Source organism: Mirounga angustirostris, unplaced genomic scaffold (assembly GCF_029215605.1).
Source record: "Mirounga angustirostris isolate CCGP_5_RB_7025 unplaced genomic scaffold, mMirAng1.0.hap1 SCAF_8, whole genome shotgun sequence".
Classification (NCBI taxonomy): domain Eukaryota; kingdom Metazoa; phylum Chordata; class Mammalia; order Carnivora; family Phocidae; genus Mirounga; species Mirounga angustirostris.
Window position 1 is genome coordinate 22,664,800 of NW_026991716.1, and position 26,643 is coordinate 22,691,442.

The window sequence follows — 26,643 nt, forward strand, 5'->3', positions numbered from 1 at the left end:
ATTTTGTGGCAACTCTGGGTTGGGCAAGTCTATTGGTGCCATTTTTCCAACAGCATTTGCTCATTTTGTGTGTCTGTGTCACATTTTGGTAATTCTTGCAATACTTCAAACTTTCATTATTCTATTTGTTACAATGACCTGTGATCAGGGACCGCAACTCGCTGAAAGCTCAGATGATGGCTAGCATCTTTTAGCAATGAAGTATTTTTAAATTAAAGTACATACACTCTTTTTTTTAGACATAATGCTATTGCATTAACAGACTACGGTGTAAACATAACTTTTACATGCACTCGGAAACCAAAAAATTCATGTGACTCGCTTTACTGTGACGCTCACTTCATTGTGGCCGTCTGGGGCTGGACCCGCAGTGTCTCTGAGGTGTATCTGTACACCATGTCTTGTGGTGCCAGCGTGTTTATACAAATTGTTCTGGTTGTTTCAATTTGGCCATTCAAGTCTGATATGCTTCCATTTCTTCTCTTATATACCATCATCTCTTTAAAGGCTTGTCCCACCAGGATGACCCTGGGAAGTCCCCGTTTCTGGCCTCCTGGTCCCACTCACCCTGAGATAAAATGCTAATCTGAGCTTCTTGCTCACCACAGCGTACAGCCCTGCTAAGTTACAAGGACCAGCAAGGTGAAGGCTATGGGAACGCTTCCTCCTCTTTTAAGATCTCGAGACTCTGTCCCTGCACCCTCCATCCATCACCCTGCCCTTCTCACTTGGTTGCAGACTTGGAATGTCTGGCCTCTTACTAATTTGGAGAGAACATTCTCTCTCTTCACCTGCGGGTGGGCAGGCAGATGGCTGGGTCATCTCTGCTCGGTCTGGAAAACCAGGGGCATCAGGCAGCCACTTCCCTTCAATAAGGCTTTCTCTCCCAAGGACGTAGCTGAGAAAGGGCTCCATGTAGCTCCTCCCCACTCCTCCAAAATACACTGAAAACAACTTCCTTGGACGCCATCTTGGTTTGATCACCACCCAATCCCATTTCCTAGTAACAAAGTAACCTCTGCCTACAGAAAGGCTGTCTCATACTTCTGGGCTCCCGTGTACGGTGGGGGGGGGGGGGGGGGGGGGAGACCTCCCTGGGAATGGCTGTTTAACTTGTCATATAACTGCGCCGCTGACACTGCTCTATATAAGTACATTTCTAATATTCATGGGTATTTCTGGTCCATACCGCTTTCTGTTCAATGCAAAGAAACTAAAGGGCTTCACGAACTCCTTAAAACCATGTCCTTATGCACATACAAATATGACCATCGACTGAAAGACATAATCACTCCTCTTGAATAACCACCATTAACAACAACAAATAAAACAACCCGACAGCTACCAATCTTCAGGTGAGGTCAGCGATGGAGAGGATGACTGAATTCTCAGCACAAGCTCAGATACTTCTTTTGTTACCTTGGGAGGCTGCTCTGGTTGTGATTTAGGATTTGTTTCTTTCCACCAGAGTGATTTTATTTTATGACATAGTGAAATGGAACCTAAATACAGATGTTGCTTGGTTTTTCAAAATGTGTAATCACCAAAACCCAAAACAAAACACCAGATTGGACACAGCCTCTCCCTTGGGAGTCCCTCCTCCAGATTCAGGCCAATCTGGTAAGTGTCCTTTGAACCCAGCATGAAAGGCAGGATATGGATGGTGGGAAGTCCACTTGCCCCGCTGTACACTTCCTGCATTGCTTCTGCCAGGCGCGTGTTCTCTGTAGGGTGGCTGGCCATTACATCTTACCATGAGCTCCTCAGAGGGAGGGAGACTACCCAGCACGCCCGCCCTTTAATTCAGGTGCCGAGGGTATAAGCACAAAAACCCCTCTTTGTGGAGGTGGAGGTCTGAATGGCGTATCACCTCACAGGGTCAGTGCTGAACGCAAAGGACTCATTCTTCCACCATCACTTTCTCCACACAATACCACAACTAACTCTTTAGGGTCATTTTGATCATATGGGATGTTGGTGCTTTTTAACTATTATTTGCATGAGCACTGTATTTTGCATATGCCACTCTGCTAAACAGAAAGCTTTAAAAAAAGACATTTAAAAGCAACTCTGAAATAATTCTTAAGTAATAAGGAAGAGTGTCAAAGACTATAGCACACTGCAGAGATTTTCTTTCATTTATAGTTAGCAATCAATGTCAAAATGTCAAATGGTTCACATCATGTTTCTACTTCAACCCCTTCGCCATACTGAAAAATATCCAACCTCCTTACCCTGCTCTACAAAGCCCTACATGATTTGGCCCCTGATGATCAGCTCTTTCAAGCAGCACTTTTGGTCTCTTCCTTTGATGAACAGGATGCTACTTCTCTCATAAGCATCCCCTGCAGAAAACAGATGACCCTCAAGGCCACATACAGATGACGATGGGCTGGAGCTGTCTGTATAAATGAGAGGTAGCCCTGCTATCCATTTACTCCCGGAAAGAATGGATCAGATCAAATTCTCCAAAACCAAAGCCAACATTTTTTGTAATGGTCTGAGGGGAAAAAAATCTCCAAACTAGAAACAGGCTGAAGGCTAAAACAGGATGCCCACGTATTATTTCAAGGTCTTGCTGGAGCGCCGTGTGATGTGTCCACCGAAGATTATGGCCTTCTCTCGGGCTATGTACTTTCGTTTGACTTACGAATTTGGCATTGATTAGGATATTCTATAACTCTGTAAGGGTAGATGTTAATTTTTGAAAATGCATAGTGATATACAATGAATAGCACTACTTAGAGATACAAAGGACAACTGCTCAGGAGAGAAGGGAACCCAAAGGTTGGCTTTATGGCCCTGAGGGACAGTCACTGGTTTTGTACTTCACCCTGTGACTATTCAGGCATTCTTTCAGTGACTATAGCCAGTCTCTTCAATTTTCTCTGAACTGACTTTACCATCATTTTGATTCCCGAAACAAATATTTGACACACATTCATTCGGTATTTATGAGTCATGTGTTGACTTTTGGAAAATCTTAATTTGACAGATGTCCCATAATAGTTACAGGTTTGAAACTAACAACACTATATATGGCAAGTTAATACAACTGGGAAGTTACTTAAGAAGTTCTTTAAAAATTTTTTTTTAACTAGGCTCTACACCCAGTGTGGAGCCCAAAGCAGGGTTTGAACTCAAAACACTGAGATCAAGACCTGAGCTGAGATCAAGAGTCGGTTGCTTAACCAACTAAGCCACCCAGCTGCCCCAAGGAGTTACTTAAATTTAAATGGATCTTACCATTACGGATTCCTTCCTGAGATTTTATTTTTGTTTAAGTGGGTTTTTAGAAACACTATCCTCATGGAACACCGAGCCCATGAGCTATCATTTTTCTCTAGAACAGATAACCAAATGGCTTGGGTTTATGCCTTCAGTCATAAAGATCACCCTTTAAGAAACAACCCCGTGAACCTTATATTTACTGTGAAGATGGTGGTGTTCACTAAGCCAGGTAAACTCTCTTTCAGGTCTTACAACTGTGCCTAACTGTACTCTGAGCGACATGTGTATAAGTGTGCATGCGCTCTGTGAATCTGATTCACCTGCTCACTCTCAGGATATGCTACCGAGCAGCCTGAAGCCACATCTGTGGCCCACTGGCAATGTTCAGTGTCATGTGTGCATTCTCTACATTATCACACTCTCAGCTTCATCATGTTTTCATTTCCATTTGTCTTGATATCTTCACTTGGAAAAAACAAACCTTGGAGTTCCAACCTGTAAGCTGTCTTAGGTCCTTTTTCAAGTCGTGTATAAATCACCAGGATCACTCCACTATTGTCTCTTGGTCCTTTGCTCATGCTTTTCTACCTAGACCACCCCTCCGAGTCCTGTTGCCATTTAACAAAACCCTACTAATCCTTCCAGGCGCCGGAAGACACCTCTTCCCTCTTCACTAAATTTCTGTTATCCCAGCCGACACACAGGCATCTGTACACTGCTTCACATGATAGCTTCTGTAGCTGGCTTCTCATCCTAGCAAACACCAGCTCTTGGGAGAACTGAGACGAGTCACGTTATGTCACCAGTTGCAGGACCTCCTAATACTCGGCACACAGTATGTAGGATGTTTAATCAATCAAGTTGAGGGAAGAAAACAGAAAGTACAAAGGTAAATGGTCATTAAATGCAGAGCATTAGAGATAATCTGGTAGGAAGAAAGACAAGAAAATCCAACGGCCATTTAACAAGCCTAGGCTGTTCTGGATGCTGAAGATATAGGGCTGAATAAGTATATAGAGTGTCTGACCTCCAGCAACTCACATTAATAAACACACTAAGTCTGCAAGTATAACTGTGGATGATGCTAGAAAGCCACAGAACATAGATGGTCTACTCTGGAGGTGGGGGAAGGTGTGTGGGAGAAGATCAGGGAAGGCTTCTTGGAGGAAGGGCCGGGGCCAGGAGGATAAGGAATTAACCAGACAATAAAACAGAAGTACACGTGAGAAACCCTGAGGAAGGAGAGAGCTTGGCAAACTCCAGAACCTGGAAGAAGCCTAGTGCACCTGAATCAGATGCAGTGAAGGGGCAGGCCATGGAGGGCTCCGCAGATCACAGTTAAGAAGTCTGAATCTGATCCCCAGTACATGAGGTAGCCAAGAAAGTTACTTCAGCAGGACCTTAACATATGAATTAGATCTCCAAAAATCCTTCTGGTGACTGAGTGAAAAATGGATTGAAAAAAGACAAGAAAGATGCTGGGGTGGCCTGGGCGGCTCAGATGGTTGTGTCTGACTCGGTGTTGGCTCAGGTCATGATCTCAGGGTCATGAGATCTGAGCCCTGTGTTGGGCTCCATGCTCAGAGGGGAGTCTGCTTTAGAGTCTTTCTCTCCCTTTGCCCCTCCCCGGCTAAAATAAATAAATCTTTAAAAGGAAAAAAAAAAAAAGATGTTGGTCACCTGGACTAGGTGCTGGCAATGGTCAGAGGTCAGGGAAAGAGATGGACGCAGGCGCACCTGGCTTGGAACGAAGTGGGTGTGGTGGTGGGGTGGGTGGTAAGGATGAGGAAGAGGGGCGGGCATGGCCGATCTGCGGCTTGTGGCTTGAGCTATTAGAGAGATGGAGGTAGCACTCACTGAGACGGGAAGATGGAGTTCCCTGTTCTCCCTGCCAGGATGGAGGAGGCCAATAATTAACCATTTACAATGCTCACGGTAAACAAACTCACTGTTTGCCATGCTCATGATGAAATTTATTACTTTAAAAAGCCTATTGTAAGGACATAAGTAATGGCGTGATAAATACATCTTTTATCCCCCCTTACATACTCGCTTCTCCTCCCTTTCTTGATGGGTTCCTTTAGGAGATTGCTCTCACTCTCACGAACCACAAATGTTTTCAGACGACTGAGAGCACCTCTCACGGCTCCGGGTGGTGAGGAGTGGGGTGTGTCTGGAATGGTTAAGTTTGCTCACGCATACTCTAACGCCCCGCCTCTGTGCACGGGCCTGTATCTGTCGTTTAAGGCACAGAACCCTTTGTGGATTAATCAGGTGAGCAGAACCCAGTAAAGAACTGGACATCTAGACAGACACAGAATGTGACCACGAGCCCCGAAAGGAGACCCCCTAAAGAAAGTGTCACGGTATTAAAGACACACACAGCACATTTCCATGGGATGGGAAAGCTGCGGGTTGGAGGATTTACAGTGGGTCAAAATGTTAAAAGGCTGTGTGGGCTCCTGGTGGCCCCATCAGAAGTAAAGCTTCACTTTTTTATGGATGGAGAGGGAAAAATGAGGAAAGACCATGCTAAGCTCACAGGTCAGGCACTGTCTTTTAAGTAATAGCTCAAAAGTAACAGAGGGTTTTATGCTTCAGGAATCAGATCCTGCAACCTTGGGGAGCCAAGGATGAAGGCCAGCTGGTCCACAATTCCAGCATGCGCCACGCGCAGGGGCCGCCACGGGAAGACAAGTGCCTGAGGTTGTGCGATGCTGGCCCACGACACAAGACCAGCCTCAAGAGTTGCCCCAGTGGCTCTCCTGGGGTGTTGTCACTAAGCAGCTAGCTCAATCTGCCAAGTGAAAAGGCTAAGCAAACCAAACCGAAATTAAGTGTCTCCTAGAGCAAATTTTTAAGACAAATATCCAGCTTTAGTCCAGATTAGCATTTCTCAAACTAGGGTCTGAGGACGTACTACGAGTCTATGCAGTAAACAATTTTTAAATCCTATGCTTTTACCCTCGTGATCATCTACGAGGACTGATGGCCTCCCATGGGGCTTTCAGGCTCCGTTCCCATCAGGTGTGACCAGGCTGTTGCCAAGGATCGCCTTCCTCAGCTGTGATTCTGAGCCAGCCTTCCATGACAATCCCTGCGGAGGGGCGACATCCATCTCTGCCAGTGAGCCCAGGTATTCATTCCTAACATGTAGCCAGGACTGAGAGATGCAGGGACTCTCAGCACAATATTCCTCCAACTAGTGTAGAAGTATTTTCTCAAGGGTGCGCCAAGTGTTTGGCCTTGAGAGGGGTCCACACACCGTGCACACTGAAGAATGATGGCCCTTGGACCGCCTGACGACAGGCAGGGGCGTTTGTGTGTCTTTTCAATTAGGGATACCTACCAGGGTGGCAGGGGACTCAGAGCTCAAGATAGAACCACACCATAGCACGGACCACTCACTTGACAAAGACATTTTGGCTGAAGATTAGAATCACATGCTAAAAAGCATAGGCTCAAGAGAGAACACTTAACACATCATTTTATAGATGAGGACAAAAGCTACCTCAAAGGTCAAGACAGAGAACTGACCTGAACACAACAGACTCGAAATATAAAGCAAAACCCTGAAATTTTAGAATCCAGTTTGAGCATCGAGGACTACTTCAAAACTGTCCTTGAGCCAAGTTCCAGCAGTCAGCTTTTCTTTCCATTCTTCCAGAAATCAACGGAACAGATACTGGAACTGCCACGGCTTTTTCTGCATTTTCCAGCAGCCCCTGCTTTCTATGTAGGGCATCTTGGGGACACGCCGTCCCTCTGGTAATCAGGCTCTCAGGGGCCACCCTCGGACTTACTCAAGCCCCCATTTCTAATGTGGACTGGTTATACTCAGTAACGCGAGCAACTCTGGAGACCGTGGCAGAGTGCCACGCTAGGCGGTCACAGGATTACCCAGATGAAAGCAGCAAGAAAACCCGGTGTGCAACTGCTCATTAAATGCATATCAGAAAATCCCTCGTGAAAACGGGATTACTTTGCAAGTGGAAAATTCACTAGGGCAACCCCTCCGTCCCCAAACAAAACAAAAACCAGACTGACACTCCTCTTAACGCCACTCCTCCTCACTTGCTGTTATAAAGCTGAGGCCATCCCACCCCATCGGGTGAGCTTCGCCTGAAACCCCGAAGCGCACACGTGTGATGAGAAAAGGGGGCATGCGTCCCACTTTCCCTTCAGAGCCCAGGAATTCTAGGAATCAGAAACTGTCTCCAAAGCCACACTCTGGATGAGACGTCACCTGTTCCAAGGCTGGTGCGGGCTGTGCGGCCCCTACACTTGAGCTGCTGCTGGGAAGACGCGAGGTGACGACGCTGGCAGACCTCACTCAGCTCTCTGGCAACACGGCAATTAAACAGCGTGAGCCCCCGCAGTCATGTGGCTAATGTTCACATTACGTTTGCACAGTGTTCCCACAAAACCAAAATGGCATTTAACCTTCACAGGGAGTGCCAAGTATAAGAAATAGCTACCAAGTTTTCCTGAAAAGTGTCATCCAAGGAAGAAAGTGCTACAATTATGATACTAACACAGAATACAGAATTTAAAACTCTATCAGCCAGATGAAAAACAATCTCTGTCCAGTTTAAGGGCTTCAGGTAACGATGTGTGTTACATTTAATAAAAGTCACCCCGCATATCCACGCGACAGGCAGTGTCATTTACTGGATAAAATGCAGAACCCTCCCTCCGTTAGCAATATAAAACTTAATTAAAATTGAGCGTTCGCCTCCTCATATACCATGTCAGCTTACTATTTGACTTTAAAATTTAATTAGAACCCACTAAGTTTTTCTAAGGCTCCAACCACCATAGAGACACAGGATTCCCAGGACAGTGACTGTTAACACTAGGAACGGTCCTGTGAGTCTGAGGACAGAGGTCTTCAGCGTGAGGTGCCTGACATGTAGAAGCCCGCGCGGGGAAAGCGGGGGCTCCTCAGCATGGGGTGTGGTCGGGTCTCCACGTCCTGCAGCTCTCACCTCACTGGGGCCAACGGCCTCACGGGTTTAATCATCAGAAACAGATGTCGTGACCTCCCCCTTTATTACTTCAAAATAATCCAGGGATTCATCCTTCCCCGCAGACTGCTTCTCAACCCCCCCTCCCTCAGAATTCAGCAGGCCACTGCAGAAAAGGCACGAAGACACTGCCCTCCTTGGTGGCAGAGTACGCTTTTCAGAATCAGCTGAGCCTGTAAAGGGACAGCCCCAGTCTGTCTCCCGAGGGGAGAGGCCAGCACCCAGAAGCGCATCACCTCCCAAGTACTGACTGGGGAGCAGGCCTGATGTTCGGGACACTGAGCTGTCAAAGAGTGATTAAGACAGTACTTTAGGTCACCAAGGACTCCAGAGGGTTTAATATTCTTAATCAAGTCTCGAGGGGACTGGAGAGGACAGAAACTCAGGTTAGTATCCCAATCATTTAAACTGACCTCATTAAGAGACTGTGATACACATCATTTTTATAACCATGCTAATGGGGCTACTATTTTTTTTTTTTTAAGATTTTATTTATTTATTTGACAGAGAGAGACACAGCGAGAGAGGGAACACAAGCAGGGGGAGTGGCAGAGGGAGAAGCAGGCTTCTTGCCGAGCAGGGAGCCTGATGCGGGGCTCGATCCCAGGACCCTGGGATCACGACCTGAGCCGAAGGCAGACGCTTAAGGACTGAGCCACCCAGGCGCCCCGGGGCTACTATTTTTATCCAACGTATACTTCTGAAATTCAGGTAATGCTGGGGTGGGTGGTGCGTCTCAGGCTGGCAGGGGCACAGTGGATGACCCGGGGACTGAGGAGATCTGCTAGGGATTACTGTCACTATTTCAGAGCACGGACTTCGTGACAATTCCTTCTCAGCACAGAGGTGGAGGGGGCCATCTACAGCGCACAGCTGAACTCCAAGTGGCTAAGACAGTCCTAAGTCCACGCTGTGGCTCTACGGTGGGAACAGATTTACATCTTTTCCCCGACAGCACACTTCCCGCCCTCAGCTGCACATACATAAATAAGAATGTAAACTGCAGGCAGAAATTAGAGTGGGCCATGATGGAGATAACTGGGCAGAAAGGAGGTTGTTTTCAGGTATTTTGAGAGCCTAGTGTGTTCCTATTAAAAAATTATTTTAGGGGCGTCTGGGTGGCTCAGTCGTTAAGCGTCTGCCTTCGGCTCAGGTCAAGATCCCAGGGTCCTGGGATCGAGCCCCACATCGGGCTCCCTGCTCAGCGGGAAGCCTGCTTCTCCCTCTCCCACTCCCCCTGCTTATGTTCCCTCTCTCGCTGTCTCTCTCTGTCAAATAAATAAATAAAATCTTTAAAAAAAAAAAATTATTTTAAGCACAGTCAACTCTTAAATAATGAAGTAGGAAGGGCAGACCAGATGTTATCATAAATAAACGGGATGATAAAGGGTCATCTTCCCAAAAGGTGGGGAGGGCGGTGGCATGGAGAACGGAGGAGCAAATACACAGTTTGGAAAATAACCCGGAGGAAAAAATACCCTGGAGGTTAAGATTTAAAGTGTTTTCTTAATATTTCATATTTTGAATGCCTCGGCAGAGCCTATTTATGGTCCTAGACCGAGAGGCAATTACATTGGATCCTTACCACTAGGGGAGATGGGTATTTACTACATGAGGGTAATTACTTTTTTATAGAGATAGTTTATCTCATTAGATGTCATCGTTTCAGCAAGAACAGGTCTGCACAAGGATTAGTTTATTATAATCTCCTTATCAATAGTCTGCTGTACTGCTCTTGCCTTAAGGAATGTTGCCTATAACCCTTGGGCTGGACTTTCAGCACCGTGGCCTGGCCAAGAGCACAGTATGGCTCCGTCCACTCTGGACCATTTCACCCTTGACTTCAGTAGGGAGGCAGTTTTACCAGTATTGCTACTTCCTGTCAACTGCAATGCCATTCAAATGGATCCCTAGAGTCAGAAACAAAGGCTCTTTCACGGACACTGGTCCTACCAGGCTATGAGCTCCTAGAAGTCAGGGGCTGTCGTTCACTGGGCTCTGGATGATCAGCATCCAGCATGGAGCCTGGCACACAGCAAACGCTCACTAAGTGCCAGGTAACAAGGCGGGGACCTTCCAGAAACTCCCCCATGCAGAGGCTGCAATGGTCAGAGAATGGCATGGAATGTATTCACTCAGAAATTCAAAGCAAGGTTTAAAATGTGCCTTAAAACCAGAGGAAAAACTATTTCAGGAACTCCAAGTCAGGAAGACAGTTAATCAGGAGCCAGCAAGCACGCCTGGAACCACGTAACGTGAAGCAAGCACAGTTGTAGGGTCCAAAGCCATGGGAAGTGGGAGAGGTGGGGTGACCTGAGAGCCATAGGGGACCCAGGCTCCTGGGGAGAAAGTAAATTAGAAGCCTCTTGTCCCACAAGCACTCAGATAACGGCAAGCAGTTGTATACATCTTACAGCAGACGGCGTGTTCTTTTATTGCTGCATTTGTTCAGTGGAGTTGAATGAATTCCTTATTTGCCCAGATAAAACAATAATGTATTACTCTTAATAAACAGTTAAAATGGTAACTTTGAAATTCAGTAACATCAGAAAAACAGTGATTATGAAGACACGTTAGGATGAGCCACGGAGGAAGAGAAGGCTTTATCCACCTCCCGCATTTGGTGGCCACCTATTTCGAGGCAGGGAGGAGAAACCCTGGGGACACAGCTGTAAAGAGGAGCGTGTCAGGGTGCCTGGCTGGTTCAGCTGGTGGAGCGTGTGACTCGATCTTGGGGTCATGAGTTCGAGCCCCGTGACGGGGGTAGAAATTACTTTAAAAAAAATTTAAAAAAAAAAAAAAAAAAAAAGAGGAGCGTGTCAACTCTCCTTAAAAGGACATGTGGAAGTAGAGCAGCTCAGGGGAATGGGGCAGGCTGCTGACCTTGACTGGGAAGAAGGACCCTAGTGCTTAGGCAGTGGCAGGGGGGAGGGCGGCTGGAACCCCCAGTGGATGGCCCTTGGCCCCAGCTGCTGCCGTCAGCATCCTCCCAAAGGCCCCATGCACCAAATAAATATCCTTGTGCGCATGTGCCCAGCAAGCAGTCTTGGGGGCTGTGTCTCTTAAAGGGGGGCAAAAGAACAGCCACAAAGGCGCCTGGGAAAAGAAACACCCAGAGAGGTAAAAGGTGTAAAAAAGTAGCAGTGTTCCAGAAACAAGTACTGGGGTGGGGACGTAAAGTGTGGTAGGAAAGTAACATGGTGCAGCTGCTACAGAAAACAGTATGGAGGCACCCCAAAATCAAAAACAGAATTATCATATGATCCTACAATTCCACTTGTGGGTATTTATCCAAAAGAATTCAAAGCCAGGTCTTGAAGAGATACTGATTGCAGCCATATCGACTGCAGCATTATTCACAACAGCCAAGAGATAGACGCAACCCCATGTCAGCTGACAGAAGAACGCATAAAGAAAACGTGGTTTATACGCACCATGGAATATTACGCAGCCTTCAAAAAGAGGGAAATCCTGTATCAGGCTTCAACGTGGATGAAGCTCCAGGACATCCTGAAGTGATACAAGCCTATCTGACGTAGTCAGAACCAAAGAAACAGAAAGAAGAATGGTGTTTGCTGGGCTGTGGGGGAGACGGGAGGGAGCATTAGTGTTTAAAGGGTAGAGTTTCAACTGTGTCAGGTGAAAATGTGATTGAGCCCGGGAGCACAGCAATGTGAATACACTTGTAACGTTCCTGAACTATGCATTTAAGGATGTTTAAGATGGTAACGTAAGGGGTATGTGTTTGCTGCCACAATTAAAATGAAAGCGAAAACAATGACATGGCGCTCATGTTAAATGTGGCGGGGAGTGGCCTGGAGTGACGGTGGCCCGGGGACCAAGAGCCCCTGCAGAGCAGCACGGCAGGAGCCACACTGGGGGTGGGTGGGAAAGGAAAAGAGCAGGCAATCCTGAACGAAAGGTCCCACAAGTGTGGCCTAAAAGGAAAATCAGAATCAGGGTGGAGGCAAGTGGAACCCTGAAGAAAAGGCGTTCATGAGTTCTAGTCCCTCCCGTCTTTCAGCCTAGTGTCACCCGTAAAATGGGCATCACTCACCAGTCCCAGCCGGGGTGAGCAGCAACACATGGAGTGAACCCAGGGACGCAGGGACACAGTAAACGCTAGCTGCCACCAGGATGAGCGATGCGGCTGTCGTGGCTTCCACGGGCAGCCCAGTCCTCTGGGGTGACAAGGAAGGGCGGGACTCTAAAGCCTGTCTTCTGGGGAATGCTGACATAGGACCAAGAGGTCAGTGAAGCAGACAGTGAGGGAGGGGGGAGGAAGGAGTCAGAAAACACAGGCCTCAACAGGGCAGGGTGTTCATCTGGGTCTGGGGGAGGATGAACACTCTCCACTCCAGAGACCGTGAGGGAAGGCGGAGGACCAGCGAGCAGGGCAGGTGTCTGGCTTCAGGGAGGGCAGGAAGGTGAACGGGAAATCCTCCTTCAGGAGGTTGAACGTGACGGGGAACTTGAGGAAGACACAGCTATGAGCGCTGAAGGGCTGCTACTAAGTTAGGGGCAGATGAGAAAGGGGAAGAAGGCAGTTCAACCGAGAAAAATTATAGAGAAAGGCTGCAGGGCTTTCTTAGAGGCTGTAGCTTGGCAATGACAAAGAGGAAACGCACAGAATCACACAGCGAGGTTATTTTCATCTCAAAATGACCAAAAACCTAAGGCACTGGAAAGGCTCTGGTGGTCTGAAGCTCATTCTAGTGACACTGAGCTCTGGAAGTGCCTAAATCTGGGTGAGGGGCCCTACTTATTACCCATAAAGTTGCCTCCTGGATATTGTCATAGAGAGCAAAATTATTCACTGATATTTTTAAAAGATGTTCTACACCATTAACCTACAGATGTTTTCTTGAGTTTTTCCAGCTCAAAGAATTACATATCATTCCGTATTTGCAAGCAAGCTCAAAACTTGCCTTGGCTCTTACTTCCTCGGCAATTTCTCCCAACCACCCCCACAAACCTCATTCTTTTTCCCATGGAGCCTTTTTTAGAAGACAAACACTAATGATGAAAGTGGAAGTGAAGAAAACTGCTCTGACAACCCACTGGCTCACATACAAATGTTAATTAAGCACCTATTATATGTAAACAATGAGACCAGACAATGTAGAAGATTCTAAAGAAGATTACAATGTTTGCTACAATGTTTTCCCATTCTACCATCTAAAGTTTTATTGAATCTCTTCCGCCAGATTTTACTTTTTTGGTGATTCCCCTAAAATCAGTGCTCCTCTACATAGCCTAGGTGTCCAAGCTGCTTAAGACTCCACCCAAAGCAAAAGCACCTTGGGGAACAGGACTCTGTAGAGTCTTCTTTTAAGAGGTCCCTAATAAACTGACTCAAACACAGCCTTTCCTCATTTGTAATGAAAAATATGACTGCCTACTTGTAAAAGGTGACATACCAACTTACGAGACAGACACAGTGCCCGGCCTCCCCACCCCCCCAACTTCAAACACAGGACTCTAACAGCTATGAAGGAAGAACACACAATGACACACAAAAATAGAAAATGAAAAGGCGAATACAGAGTTCAGTCTCATGGTGAGCAACTGGGAGAAGAAGATCATGTACGGTTTGAGAGGACTGCTCAAAAGCTAAAACATGAATTAAAATTATTATTCATTTACTATTCCATATTTAACACTCATGATATTCTGTAACTTAGGAAAGCACTGTTGTATTTTAAGGGTAATCTTAATTGTGTCAAGACTGTCAGGAGTTCAGTCTCTTCCACTCCTACTGGTAATAGCCCTGGGTTGCGCTTGGGTAACGAGAGTTTGGAGGAAGCTGATCTCCTCTCTTGGAACTTCTGGGAAAGAGAAACTCTTTTCTGCCTGGTTTGCTGTGAGGGTTGGGATGCCAGCTAGAATTGTAGATAGCATCTGCCTTCCCCATGGGATGGGTTTGCCTGAATGAAGCCCAGAGGTGGAGAGAAGGGGCTGGAGCTTGGTTACTTCTTAGGCAATGGATCCACCTAAGCCTGGATCTTGCTCACCTGAGCCAATAGATGGCATTTTTATCTGTTTGTTTGTTGAAGCCAATTTGAGTCAGTTTCAGGAGAGAGAGAGAGAGAGTCTCTCTGAGGGAGAGAAAGTCTCAACTAATAGAGTACTGGCAACACTATGAATGAGGCTTATAAAAAATTCCTTTCACCAGTGTGACCAAGTGAGCACAAGCAGGGGGAGGGGCAGAGGGAGAAGCAGACTCCCTGCTGAGCAGGAAGCCCAGCATCGGGCTCCATCCCAGGACCCGGGATCATGACCTGAGCTGAAGGCAGACCCTTAACCGACTGAGCCACCCAGGTGCCCCGAGACAAGTGAGATTTGTAACAAATATTCGGCCCCCACCAGCAGGTGCCAACAAGAGCAAATGTTTTCAAAAAAGGAATTTCACTTGAGTCGGTGACTTGTTTTTATTCTGCCCCTGTGCCAGTCAGTTATAAAGTTCAAGAGGAGCAGGAACTGTAGTCAGATTCTTTTCTGACATATGACCTAAATAACCCAAATTTCTTTTAAATTATAAAACTCCAAGTTAATAAAATACACTTTAGTATATTCGAACCTGAGCAGGAACTGTAAGATTAATGCAAATTAATGTGAGGTTTTGTCATTAAACTGTTGTAAATCCCCTAGGGTGGAGACTCGATGGCACTATTCGTTCTAACCCCTGGCATGGAAGTTATCGTCCTGGAGTGGGTGCTGGGAGAGCCAAAGTCAGTGAAGTCTTCTGAAATGCTCCTGTTGAAAGGATGTACTTTCCGGCCCCGACACGCGAGATCAGCGTGGTCCCTGGGCAAGGAGGACACGCATGTTCACAAAGTCTTCACAGTTTGAAAAGGTTGAACGACTCTGTCCCCCCCTCAAGAGGCAAGATATAGAAAGGGAATTAACAGAAAAATAAATGCAAACAATTCTAACCTGTGAAACCAGAACTTCCACATTTTAAAATTAAAACAAGGAGATACCATCTTCTACTTTAAGTATCTGACAGGTATTTAAAAGTTGACTAAGAATAATAGGAAAATGGGCACTCACAATCTTTACAGCTTGCTTAGAGAGCAATTTGGCAGCATCTAGCACAATCTTCATTACAGCCCTGGACTCTTGTTGACAGCAGCAAGTGTCCAGCTAAGGCTCACACAGGTGGGAGGGGGGCGCAGGGGGCACGCACACCACACGCACACGCACGTATGTGAGCACATGGACAGACGCACACCTGCGGGAGGGAGGAAGTCAGTGAGTGAGGCTGAACGTAGACAACTGGGGAGCGTGGATGAAGCCTATGGGTTCTTCTTGGACTGGTTTCAAACCTCCATAAATATGAAATTGCATCCAAGAAGACAAAAATCAAGTTTAAAACTTCAAAAGAGGTAGAGATCTGTGTCTTAAAATAGAAAGCTCTCCACAACATGATGTTAAACGAAAGAGGCAGATACCAGAATGATGTATATAGTATGATTCCATATCAAAGAGTATAAATATGTACAAGGTCTGAAAGGAAAGCTGTCAAACTATTAATGTTCCCTATGGGGAGGGGGTAATGGTAAACTTTCCTACTAGGCTCATTGTACTTCTAAACTACTTGCATAAAAATTCATAGTATTTATGGATTACTTAGGTTTAAGACAGGAGGTGCGTTAACATTTCTGCTGTTGCCACATTGATAAAATGTATTCATCTGTGTGGAAAAAAAACTCTTAATGTCCACGCTGAGGTTCTCACATAGTGGATGCACCCAGACACAAGCCCTGTGCAGGTAGATGGGAAGAACAGACACAGAGATCTGTCATGATGCCTGAGGCCATTACCAGCATCTTAAGGGCAAGGCCCAGGATGCTAAACCAGTAAGCATCCAGGCCCAAATGCCAAAGTGCCCCCTGCTGAGAAATACGGACACTGAATTGGGGGGGTGGGCAGGTACGTAGGATATGTACTCGCACAATAAATAGCCACAAACATTTTAGAGGAATGAGGTAGGGCTACTTGTGTGGATATGCAAATATATCCGAGATATATCAAAATTAAAAACAAAAGCCTGACTTGGAGAGCTGTATGACAAGTATGAACCCACTGATGTATTTAAAAGATATGCATGTTTATAAAATTTCTGGAAGGAAAAAACTGTTAACAGCAGTTATCTCTCTCTGGAGAGGAGTAGGCGGGGCTTGGGGGGGGTGCTTCTATTTTTCTTTTTTTCTTTCAGATGTTTTATTTTACAATGCTTTCCTGTCATTTAAAATTTCTAATTGTAAATATTTATTAAACCAAATCACAAAAGCCCGAAGACAATTTTAAATCAAGATATACTAAGGCTAACAAGCAACCTCACCAGAGAATAGGATCTAACCATAAGAAACCTAAAATATACTGTAAACAGAAGAATTTAGTAGTGTTTTTATTTATTTCCCATCTTGCTCTAGAAAACCAAATTAAAAAAAAAGCATGGTACAGTGGGGTTGTTGCAACCCTTTGGCGAGTACCAGAGCCACCCGGAGGGCTTGTGGGAAACAGGCTTCTGGGCCCAGGGGACACTGCAGTTCAGGAGGCGTGAGGGGGGCTTGGCTGGGGACCTGCATTTCTAACAGGCCCCCAGAGTCCCCCCGTCGTGGCTGCTCGGGGCACCTCACTTTGAGAACCACCGGTATAGGAAGAAATACTCAAGAGAGTGGAGACGAAAAGAGAAAACTAAACAGTCACAAGGGCTCTGAAGCAGGTTCGCTGGGTCACCCCTTCCCCAAGCCCTAATCACCCCTGAACAATGCCATCAAACCCTGGAAATGTGGGGGCGGGGGGGGGGGGGGTCCTCTGGCAGCAAGCCAGCGTTGCTCCTGCTGGGATGTGTGCTGGTCAGGAGCAGGCTGGCTTTATCCATAACCTAAACTTCTTAGGCCAGCTGAATGGGTTATCATATTTAATTCATTTTTACGTAAGATCAGAGATATGATTACAAGAGGTGAGCTGCGGCCTCAAGGGAAATGATGTCTAATGCTCTGGAAAGGCTCTAAGTGAAAATAATTGTCGAATCAGGTATAAGTGAGGATATGGGAAAAATGAAAAAAATATCCCAGGACTGTGTACTCAGATTTGTAAGCACTGAAGTTTCTGTTCCATTTCAATGAAATCTGCAATGGCAACAGCAGATGCTGTATTATGGATGCACTTGCCACACAACCGAACTCTAGTCCACGGATCCACACCCAAAGAAAAGGGCTTGACTCACCAAACAAATGGCAAAGCAAAGGCCTTTAAAGGCCTTGGTTCTACATCAGTGGCAAAGAGGTGCCCATTTTTAACTTTTTAAAATGAAATGATTATGGGTGGTATGTCCTCAAAGATTCCTGGAGGTGACCAACTTTTTACGCTAACAGACTGCTGCTGGATGAACGCATCTTCTCGAAGAGCTTTGTGCCTAAAATGCCACTCAATGCTCAAGCAGAGAAGAGTTCTGCAGCCCACTGAGCTCCCCCTCACAAAGAAGGAACAATCTTGTCTGGGCCACCACACCATTCTGCCTGGGGCATCCCAGTCACTGCTTTGTGGGGCGTGGAGCTGCTATCTGCTTGCCTCGAAACTTGGCTCCACTTTGGTTCAATTTTAGCTTCTGTAATCTTTCTACGTATAAGTAGGTTTGTTCCCAGTGAGATAAGACAGCGGAAGTATCTAGCATGGAACCCATTTTACAAGAGGCCCCAGAAAATGTTTGTTGGTTTCCAATGCAAGTCCTTTGTGATCAAACCCTCACTGGCACGGTCAATGGACTGCCTGCTAGGAACAGCTTCAACTGTCCTCTTTTACCGGGTAGACTTCTCCTGTTGGGGCCTGCTGAACAGCTCCTGCCACTGGTCTCCTGATTTCTTAACTATCCCTGGAGCTAAATTCTAATCTCAGCACATCAATCATAAATGGCCCTAGGGGACCATGGGCCTCTTACGTGGGTGGAGCTACTGATTTGGAACAACAGCTTCCCTGATAATAACAGAGAAGGGAGACAGATGATCAGCTTCATATTCCTACTAAGGGGAATTTACACTCCGGCTCCTCAGAAGAAACCAAATTTTCCTGAACAATTTCTCCCGGGAGCCTCCTTGGATGGAAATGCTCACAGGATGAGCATTTGTGGTATGTTAAGGTACCTCTTCACTTTCTTCCTGAATCTGCTGGCTTTGGCTTAATCTCTGGCAGCAACCCTAGGCAGTAACATTGATGGGGTTTAGAAGTCATTTTTTTAAAAAGTGTGTTAACAGTGTTTTCTCAAGTGTCATACTTGTCAAACGATGAACAATTATATATTTGAGTTCATAAAAGAACAAAGTAACAATAATCCAGTTTTTAAAAGCAGTTGCTTTGTAGGATTAATTTGTTAGGCAATTAAAAGAGCAAGAAAATACTCTCATTAACTTATTAACATAAAGAAGAGAATCATATCACCTAAACTTTAAAATTTTTCATATTTCTGAATGAAGCAATATAGTCATCTTTTAAACCTTTGTTTCATACTTAAAACAGTTACAAACCAAATATACATATGGTTATTCTGTAAAAGCAATTGTGTGTGTTAAAAGTTCTCCAGAAACATTTACTCTCTTGGTTAACAGGTATTTAAATATCTGTTGTGTTTGGTGGCAAAAATATCCCTCATACACACATGATTAATGTTTTGAATAAGATGATTCATTTCCCAGTGACTCCACAAGTATCTGCTTCAATTAGTTTTAAAAAAACAAATCAGGGGCGCCTGGGTGGCTCAGTCGTTGGGCGTCTGCCTTCAGCTCGGGTCATGATCCCGGGGTCCTGGGATCGAGCCCCGCATCGGGCTCCCTGCTCGGCGGGAGGCCTGCTTCTCCCTCTCCCACTCCCCCTGCTTGTGTTCCTGCTCTCACTCTCTCTCTAGCTGTCAAATTAATAAATAAAAAAAATCTAAAAATAAATAAATAAATAAATAAATAAACAAACAAACAAACAAATCAGTTTTCTTATGTAGCCCTAAAATTGATGTGGAAAGTAAAAACAAACAACTACTTCAAGAAATTATGAGTGTGGACCAACAGCCTGACACAGCTTCAGTACTGCTCTCTCAGGAAAGAAACACCCCGAGGGCTAGTAATAGGTTTTGGAGAACATTCCTGTACTTCTGGCCTCCAGACTCGGTCATTTCAATAGCATTTCTTCCCTCACATTGGGTGTGACCCAGCCCCAGGGCTACAAAGAACTTACTACAGTCCTTGTGTTCAGGGAGCGCCCATTCTCTTGGAATTGTTCCCTCCACAAACACTGGCAGAGCACCTACTATGCACAGGTACCGCTCTGGACATAGTAGGATTTTGCCCTGGCAAAACAAAATCCCTTCTTGGAGCTTACTTTCCAAAGGAGGGAACAAAAGCACCTTTCTACAAAGGGAAAGGGTGAGGAGAAGCAAAGGCACTGACCCACTTAAGCATCTGCCCACAGGTGGCCATACTGTCTAACACACCATTTGCTTTTGCCATCATATTTCATTCAGAAAGGACACTCCAATGGGAGGCTCCAGAGGGAAGAGGAGATGGTTCTTTTCCCTTCTAATCTGCAAGATCATGGCCATGTCCCTTACCACTGTCCTAAAAAATCTTCCTGAGTGGCTTCTGTTCTTCTAAGTGGAGAGAGTACTCTCAACAGTACATAGGACTCAGGGCCAGGAGAGAGAGGTGGTCACAAGGGCCTTGCACGTACGGTGGTACTCCCATCCTAATCAGTGAATCTAACTCCACAGAACAAGATAAAGTAATTCAAGAATTTATGCTTACGCATCCCTGGTGGTTTTAACCAAAGCCACCTTTATGGACATTAAAAAATGTTTTCAAAATGGGAAGAAGAATAAAAAAGGAAATCACTAACTCCTTATTTAAACAGAAGCCACTACCCTCCTTTTCTACGAAACTGGAGGCTTTGCTGAGGGCAGCCAGGCCTACACGACTGTGGTAAAGACAAAACGTGGAAACTTTAGGGTCAAAAAAGTTTTGAAAATCATGCCCCCACACCACCCCCTAAAAGTGTATGTACACACAACTTTTGTGGACAAAGTGGAACCACAGATCTTCTGAAGCCTTTTGTGTTCCCTTACTTTCCAAAAATACGGCCCTAGGACTGCGACTTCATAGAGCAAGGATTAGCAAATTTCTTCTGTAAAGAGCCAGACTGCCAGTTTTCTCAGCTTTGCAGGCTATACAGTCTCTGTCATAATGATTCAACTCTGTCCTTGTACCTAGAAAGCAGCCACAGACCCTAAGTCAATGAACGAATGTGGCTGTGTTCCAATGAAACTTTATTTATGGAGGGGCTCCTGGGGGGCTCAGTTGGATGAACGTCTGACTCTTGATTTCAGCTCAGGTCATGATCTCAGGGTTGTGAGATGGAGCCCTGCATTGGGTAAGAGTCTCTCTCCCTCTGCCCCTCCCCCATTTCTGTCTCTCCAAAAACAAAAAAACAGTCTCTCTCCCCTCTCTAAAAAGCAAAACAAAACAAAACCCCCACAAAACTTCATGGATACAGAAATTTGGATTTCTTATATTTTCAACATGTCATTACATATTATTCCTCTTGGTTTTTTTTCAAACATTAGAAAGTGTCAAAACCATTCTTAGCTTGCACGCTGTACAGAAACAGGCGGGGCGCTGGGCTTGGCCCACAGGCTGGCTTGCCAACCACGGCCCCAGAGTCAGCAGACGCCCCAGCCCTCATCTACTGCACACAGCCCAGCGCAGTGCCTGGCCCTGAGTCATCAACAGAGAAGTAGATGCTCCTCGTCTAGTGGAGGCAGCAAGCAAAGCTGAGAACACGGGAGTAGGAAGTAAGGAACGTGTTCTGATTCCATCTCTGCCTTCAGCTCTCTCTGAACACCACAGTCTCCGCGGACTCGACTGCCCTCTCTGTGAAACAGAGCACGCAATTCGATGGCTAATCATCTCTTCTGCCCCTGAGTCTCTATGATCCTTCATTTATAGCGAAGTAAAAGAAGCAGGCCAACAATTTGGGAAGTCAACTTGGTAATAAACAAGCTCATACAAGTTCCAGGTGAGGGTGAAACTTTTGGAGTAAGGAAGAAAAGCAGCATTTGGGTAAAGCGTGTTATTGGAAAAATACTAGCCAAATGGCAATTTACTGTCCAAAGGGAAACCCCAGATTTCCGTTTAGATCCCTCCCTCTTCATTGCTCCACAAAGGTCTAAACCAAAACTCACTGATGCACCACAACAAGACGGATAGGGCAGTGTCTCAGGTGAACAGTTCTCCTCAAGGGAAATAGCTCCCCTCCTTCCAAACCAACACCAGTTTGTTTTATTTCACTAAGGGTGAGTTGGCGGGACACTCAGACAGATACAATCACAACACTGCAGCACAGAGGACATGGATGGCATATGAGACCAGAGGATGCAAGAGCACGTGGGTCCTGAACCAGAAGGCAGAGTGGGAGCTCCAGAGGAGGCATGATGCTCCTGGCAGAGAGGGAGCTGAGAGGGGGTGAGGGCCAAGGAGAGACTCAGGAGCACGCCTGCTAACTAAAACAACAGTGGCTGGATTGGACTGCTGACGGGGATGCCCCTCCCCCACCTCCGTCCAAGAACTACAGAAAATGGACAGAAACCCTCAACAGGCAGGAAGCAGGGAGACCAATGAGAAAACTATGGCAGGTAAGAAATGACCAGGGCCCAAAGTGAGGCCAAACTAGTGGGGCTCACATCAGAGAAACCCATAACAGAACCCTATAAAAATCGGTGGCTAGCCGAGGCATGGGGACAGTCAGGGGAAGGGAGCTGTGTTAATCCCAGCTGCGCAGTCTTAGGAGCTGGGGAGGCCACGGCACAACCAGGTAAGCTGCAGAATCCAGGAGCCGAAACACAACAGAAAATACTACCCCTGCTGAGTGGACTCCTACTCTGAAAAAGGGACAACTAGATCTGAACAGTTGATGATTACAGATGAACAAATCAAAGTCCCTTAGGTTCTATTAGGTGATTGGTACCTTCACCTGAAAGGCATTTCCGGTTATTTAAATGCGTCAGCAAAATAAGGCTCGTGACTTCTAATCAATACTGGTCACATTTAGAAAATTCAGATGGACCCTTAACATGAGACTTTCTACATACTAAGATGTATGAAGGTTCACAAAGAAACCTTCTATAAAGGAAAATACCACGCGTAACGGATTTAGAGTGAGGAGATGCCATTCAAAGCAAGTCAATGTGGTGGGACGGTTTGTGGGTACAAATTAAACAGAGACAGCTAGTGCTGATTGAAAAGAGAAATGCCAAAGGCTTCAGGTAAAGAAAGAGGCTGCACTGGCTCTCAGAGGTTCCAGTCCACAGCCTCCCCAGACTTCCATCAGCCTGCCCTCTAGAGTAAGACCAACACGGAAGAAAGCGGTGCCTACACACCTTGAGAAAATTGCCAGCATGCTGAGAAACAGCCTGTGGCCATCGACAGGGACGCTGCCTACTGAGCAGCTCACCTGGACACTCACCTTTTCCGTTAACAGCTAATCCCGAGGCCATGGCTGCAGTCACAGGGCCAGACACCTGAGGCACTAATGGGTGTATTCGGGGCCTGCTCCCCATCCTAGCTCGCTCTGCACCAGGGCCCAATAAGGCTCCGACTGGCTTTTCGGCTGCTGCTTCTGGTGCTACCGTGTCCTCCTGACCCTGTTCGATGGGGTCCAGCTTCTCAGGGCTCTCGTTCTGAAAGCCGTCCACTGCGGTCCTGCTCTTAATGGGGCTCTTAGGCACAAGTATCTTTATACCTGATTTCGCTAGGTCCATGTTCTTCCGGTTTGAGAGAGATGGAGCTGTGTTCTTCCTGAACTTCTGGCTGGCAGCAAATAACTGACTGTTTTTGGACTCGTGGTCTTTGCCAATCACTAGTGACTTAGGAGAGGTCTTTGAAAAGTTGCTATTGGTGGATCTGGAGATCTGTTTCCTGGCATTGTTTGGAGAGGTCCTATTTGTTCTGGTTAGTGTGCTTTCTTTCTGCTTTTCGGTGTGGCGTCTGTTAAAATCATGAATGTACTCCTCACAGTTCACAAGGTGCTGCTCTGGTTCCCAAGTGTCATCCTCACTGTCATAGCCTTTCCACCGAACCAGATATTCTATCTTCCCTTTTTTGTTTTTCCTTTTGTCAACGATCCTTTCAACCTGTTTATAAACAGAAAAGAAAGAGGTGTCAACGTATTATCTGGGGAAAAAGGGGCAAGTTTCATAAGGAAGCATCAGAAATAATAAAAACCACAACAGATAAAGAAAATGACCATCTCTTTCCTAAGCTGAAAAAAGCACAGGAACAGAACATTGGGGATTTTAGCAATTTCCTTGAAATTAAGTCAGACAAGATGCTAAAATTTTATGCCCAGAATACATGGACATACATTAAGTAGCCTATTTTTCTGTGATTCAAAGGGGGCTCTGTTTTTATTTTTACCTCAGACCCTGACCACCTGAGTTGGTTCTGTTACAGCTGGAACAGGACTAGTCATCTGCAGCCTTCTGCCTGGTCATCCTCAGGGCACCCACGGCAGGCCCTCCTCAGGCACTAGCTCGGCCGTGGTAAACACTAGCTACGAAGGGCTCGGAGCCTCCTGACGTGTGGAACTGGCTCACGGAAGAAACGGTCAGTATTGCAAGTATCAGTGAGAAGCACTCGGTTAAAACGGAGAAAGGTCCATAGACAGTGTGATGCTGTATCAGTAACAAAATGGTCTGGAATGGTCAGTTATTTACCTCCAAATATTGGTTTGAACTAATTTTATTTTTTTAAGATTTTATTTATTTGACAGAGAGAGACACAGCAAGAGAGGGAACACAAGCCGGGAGAGGAAGAGGGAGAGGTAGGCTTCCTGCTGAGCAGGGAGCCTGATGCAAAACTCGATCCCAGGACCCTGGGATCATGACCTGAGCCTAAGGCGGATGCTTAACGACTGAGCCACCCAGGCGTCCCTGAACTAATTTTACACTAACATCTTCAAAGGAAGATGCTGCTAATCTTTGAATATGATGATCAATATATTCCATACCTAATTTATGAGTTCACACTAATTTATGAATTTGCCATGAAAGATAGTTATTACTGTGACATAGCTATTACCTTCACATTAAGTGTAAATGGGAGATCTTTGATGACTCACACGAACAAAATCTATTTGACATAATTTCCCCATGTTATTGGGGAAATATTTAGAATCTGTTGGAACCTCTCTATAGTTAACATAAAAACCATCAGCCTGCTTCCCCAGCGGCAGCGTGCATCTCTGTACCTTGCAGGGAGAGGCCTACAGCCACAGAGCAGCTCTTTAATTAAGGATTCAACGTCTAAGCCCATCAATTACCAAGAACATAAATAAATTTCTGGCAAACCTACAGGTCAGGTCAGATGACATAATGGTATACCTAGTTCTCCAACATTCCAAAATAACAGAGGCTAACTTAGCGTACAACAACAGACACTTTTGGAGAATGGGAGAATACCTTACCTCATCATTTCCCCCACTCTCAAAATCCACCCCCATCAAAAAAACTCTCCAATATGTCTACCTGGGATATAGGGAATTAAAGCCCTTAACTACAGAAAAGCCTAAAATTAAATACACATTATTGCTTCCGTGAAAAAAGGATTAAGGGTAAAGAAAGGACTTGTTTCAGCAGGTGGCAGATTTCATGCCTAACAGATCTCTACAGAGATAACTAATAATCTCTGTAGATTATTACCTAATAACTAATGTCGGATCTGCATATGTAAGTCCACACGGTCCATAATATAGCATGGAAAGCTTTGAAAGTGATTTTTTTTTCCTGCTCCTTTGCTTGTGAAAGTTTTATACAAGGGCTTAAGTATTTCAATATAAGCAAAAGATGTATTTCTGGAAAATTCCACATGAATCAATTTCATAGCAGAAATAGTTTAAAAGTTTTAAAGACATGGGGTAAATAGATTCTCTAAGAGGAAACTACATTTTAATACTTATTTTCTTTCTAACTCAATTTCCAGTCCAGAAGCATGAAGTACAGTTGACCCTTGAGCAACATGGGAGTCGGGCACCAACGCCCACCTCCAAGGCACTAAAAAAATCTGCATATAACTTCTGACTTCCCGCAAAACAACTACTGATATCCTGTTGGCTGGAAGACTTACCGATAACACACACAATTAACACATATTTTGTATATGTATTATACACTGTATTCTTACAGTAAAGGAAGCTAGAGAAAAGAAAATATTAAAATGTTACTAAGAAAGTCGTAAGTACGAAAAAATACATTCATGGTACTGTGCGGTACTTATCAGAGAAAGTCGGTGTATAGAAGGACTCACGTAGTTCAAACCCATGTTGTTCAAGGGTCAACTAAACCGTACTGAACCGGAGCACCCAATTTTCCTTTCTTCCACTTTCTTAAAGCTGAAGAGGGAGCTAGTAAAGGAGGATGAGATTCTTGCCCGTCTTGTCCTTTCACTGGTGTTTCTTTTCTAGGGTTGTAACCCACAGGCACCTTCCTTTGCCAGCCCCCAGCAGGCTTGCCCCTCTCTCAGCAGCTGTGGTGGTGTATATGCTATGTTTTATGTATACTCAGTGGTCAGATTTTGTTTAGACACCGAAGGCAGGCAGTAATAGGGGACCCATGAGACTGGGGGTTGGCAAACTTTAGGTAAAGGGGCACACAGGCCATATGGGCTCCCAACCACCAAACTCTTGTCACTGTATAAATGTTGTTCGTGTTGTAGCAAGAACAACATATAAAGGAGGAGACTTTTTAAAAGCAAAAACAATTCGATTTATGGACACTAAAATTAGATTTTCTAATTTACTTGTGTCATGAAATATTAAGCTTTTGATTTTTTTCAACTATTTAAAAAGGTAAAAACAATTCTTCGAGTTAACCTGAGGCCACAGTTTGCTGACCCCTGCATTAGATGCTGAGAAAGCAACAGGACACAGGACATTCAGGTTGCAGACTTGCCGTCCTACTGATTCTCATGGGGAACATGGCTTGCAAATTGACAAGACACATATGGCTGATAAGGAGACAGCAAGCATGCCTTTCAAGTGTCAGGTCTACCAGAATCACTCCAGGCCCTAGACGCAGGGTAGGGACGTTTAGGCCAATGACCATAGCCCTCTTAATACCAACTCGGACTCCACTGGTACATGACACCCTCTCCCCACCATTCAAGGACAGACGTCCTTCTTCCGCCTTTGAAAGCTTAAAGGAAAAGTCCTACTGATTCTTAGTCTGAGTGGCTAAAAGAAATTAGTCTCCCAAAAAAAGGCATCATCATCCAGATTCAAAAATATTTGACCGTACTAGTAAGCCTAAAATTACTTCCAGAGTGCTTTTATGATGGTGAGGGAG

General features: G+C 45.5%; 1 protein-coding gene across 6 annotated transcripts in view; it reads right to left on the minus strand.

Annotated features, from left to right (window-relative positions):
• Nucleotides 1-26,643, minus strand: part of CDYL (chromodomain Y like) — a 173,967-nt gene that overhangs the window by 48,007 nt on the left and 99,317 nt on the right. For 5 of the 6 annotated variants that reach the window (XR_010413516.1, XM_045866432.3, XM_045866431.3 and 2 more), the window contains exon 2: nucleotides 22,770-23,436. The exons of the other annotated variant lie outside the window; for it this stretch is intronic. Coding sequence is in view for 4 of the 5 variants with exons in the window: in XM_045866432.3 (XP_045722388.1) it covers nucleotides 22,770-23,436 (667 nt within the window). In the remaining variant the exon portion in view is untranslated. The remainder of the gene's footprint in view (nucleotides 1-22,769; nucleotides 23,437-26,643) is intronic. 6 annotated transcript variants of the gene reach the window in all.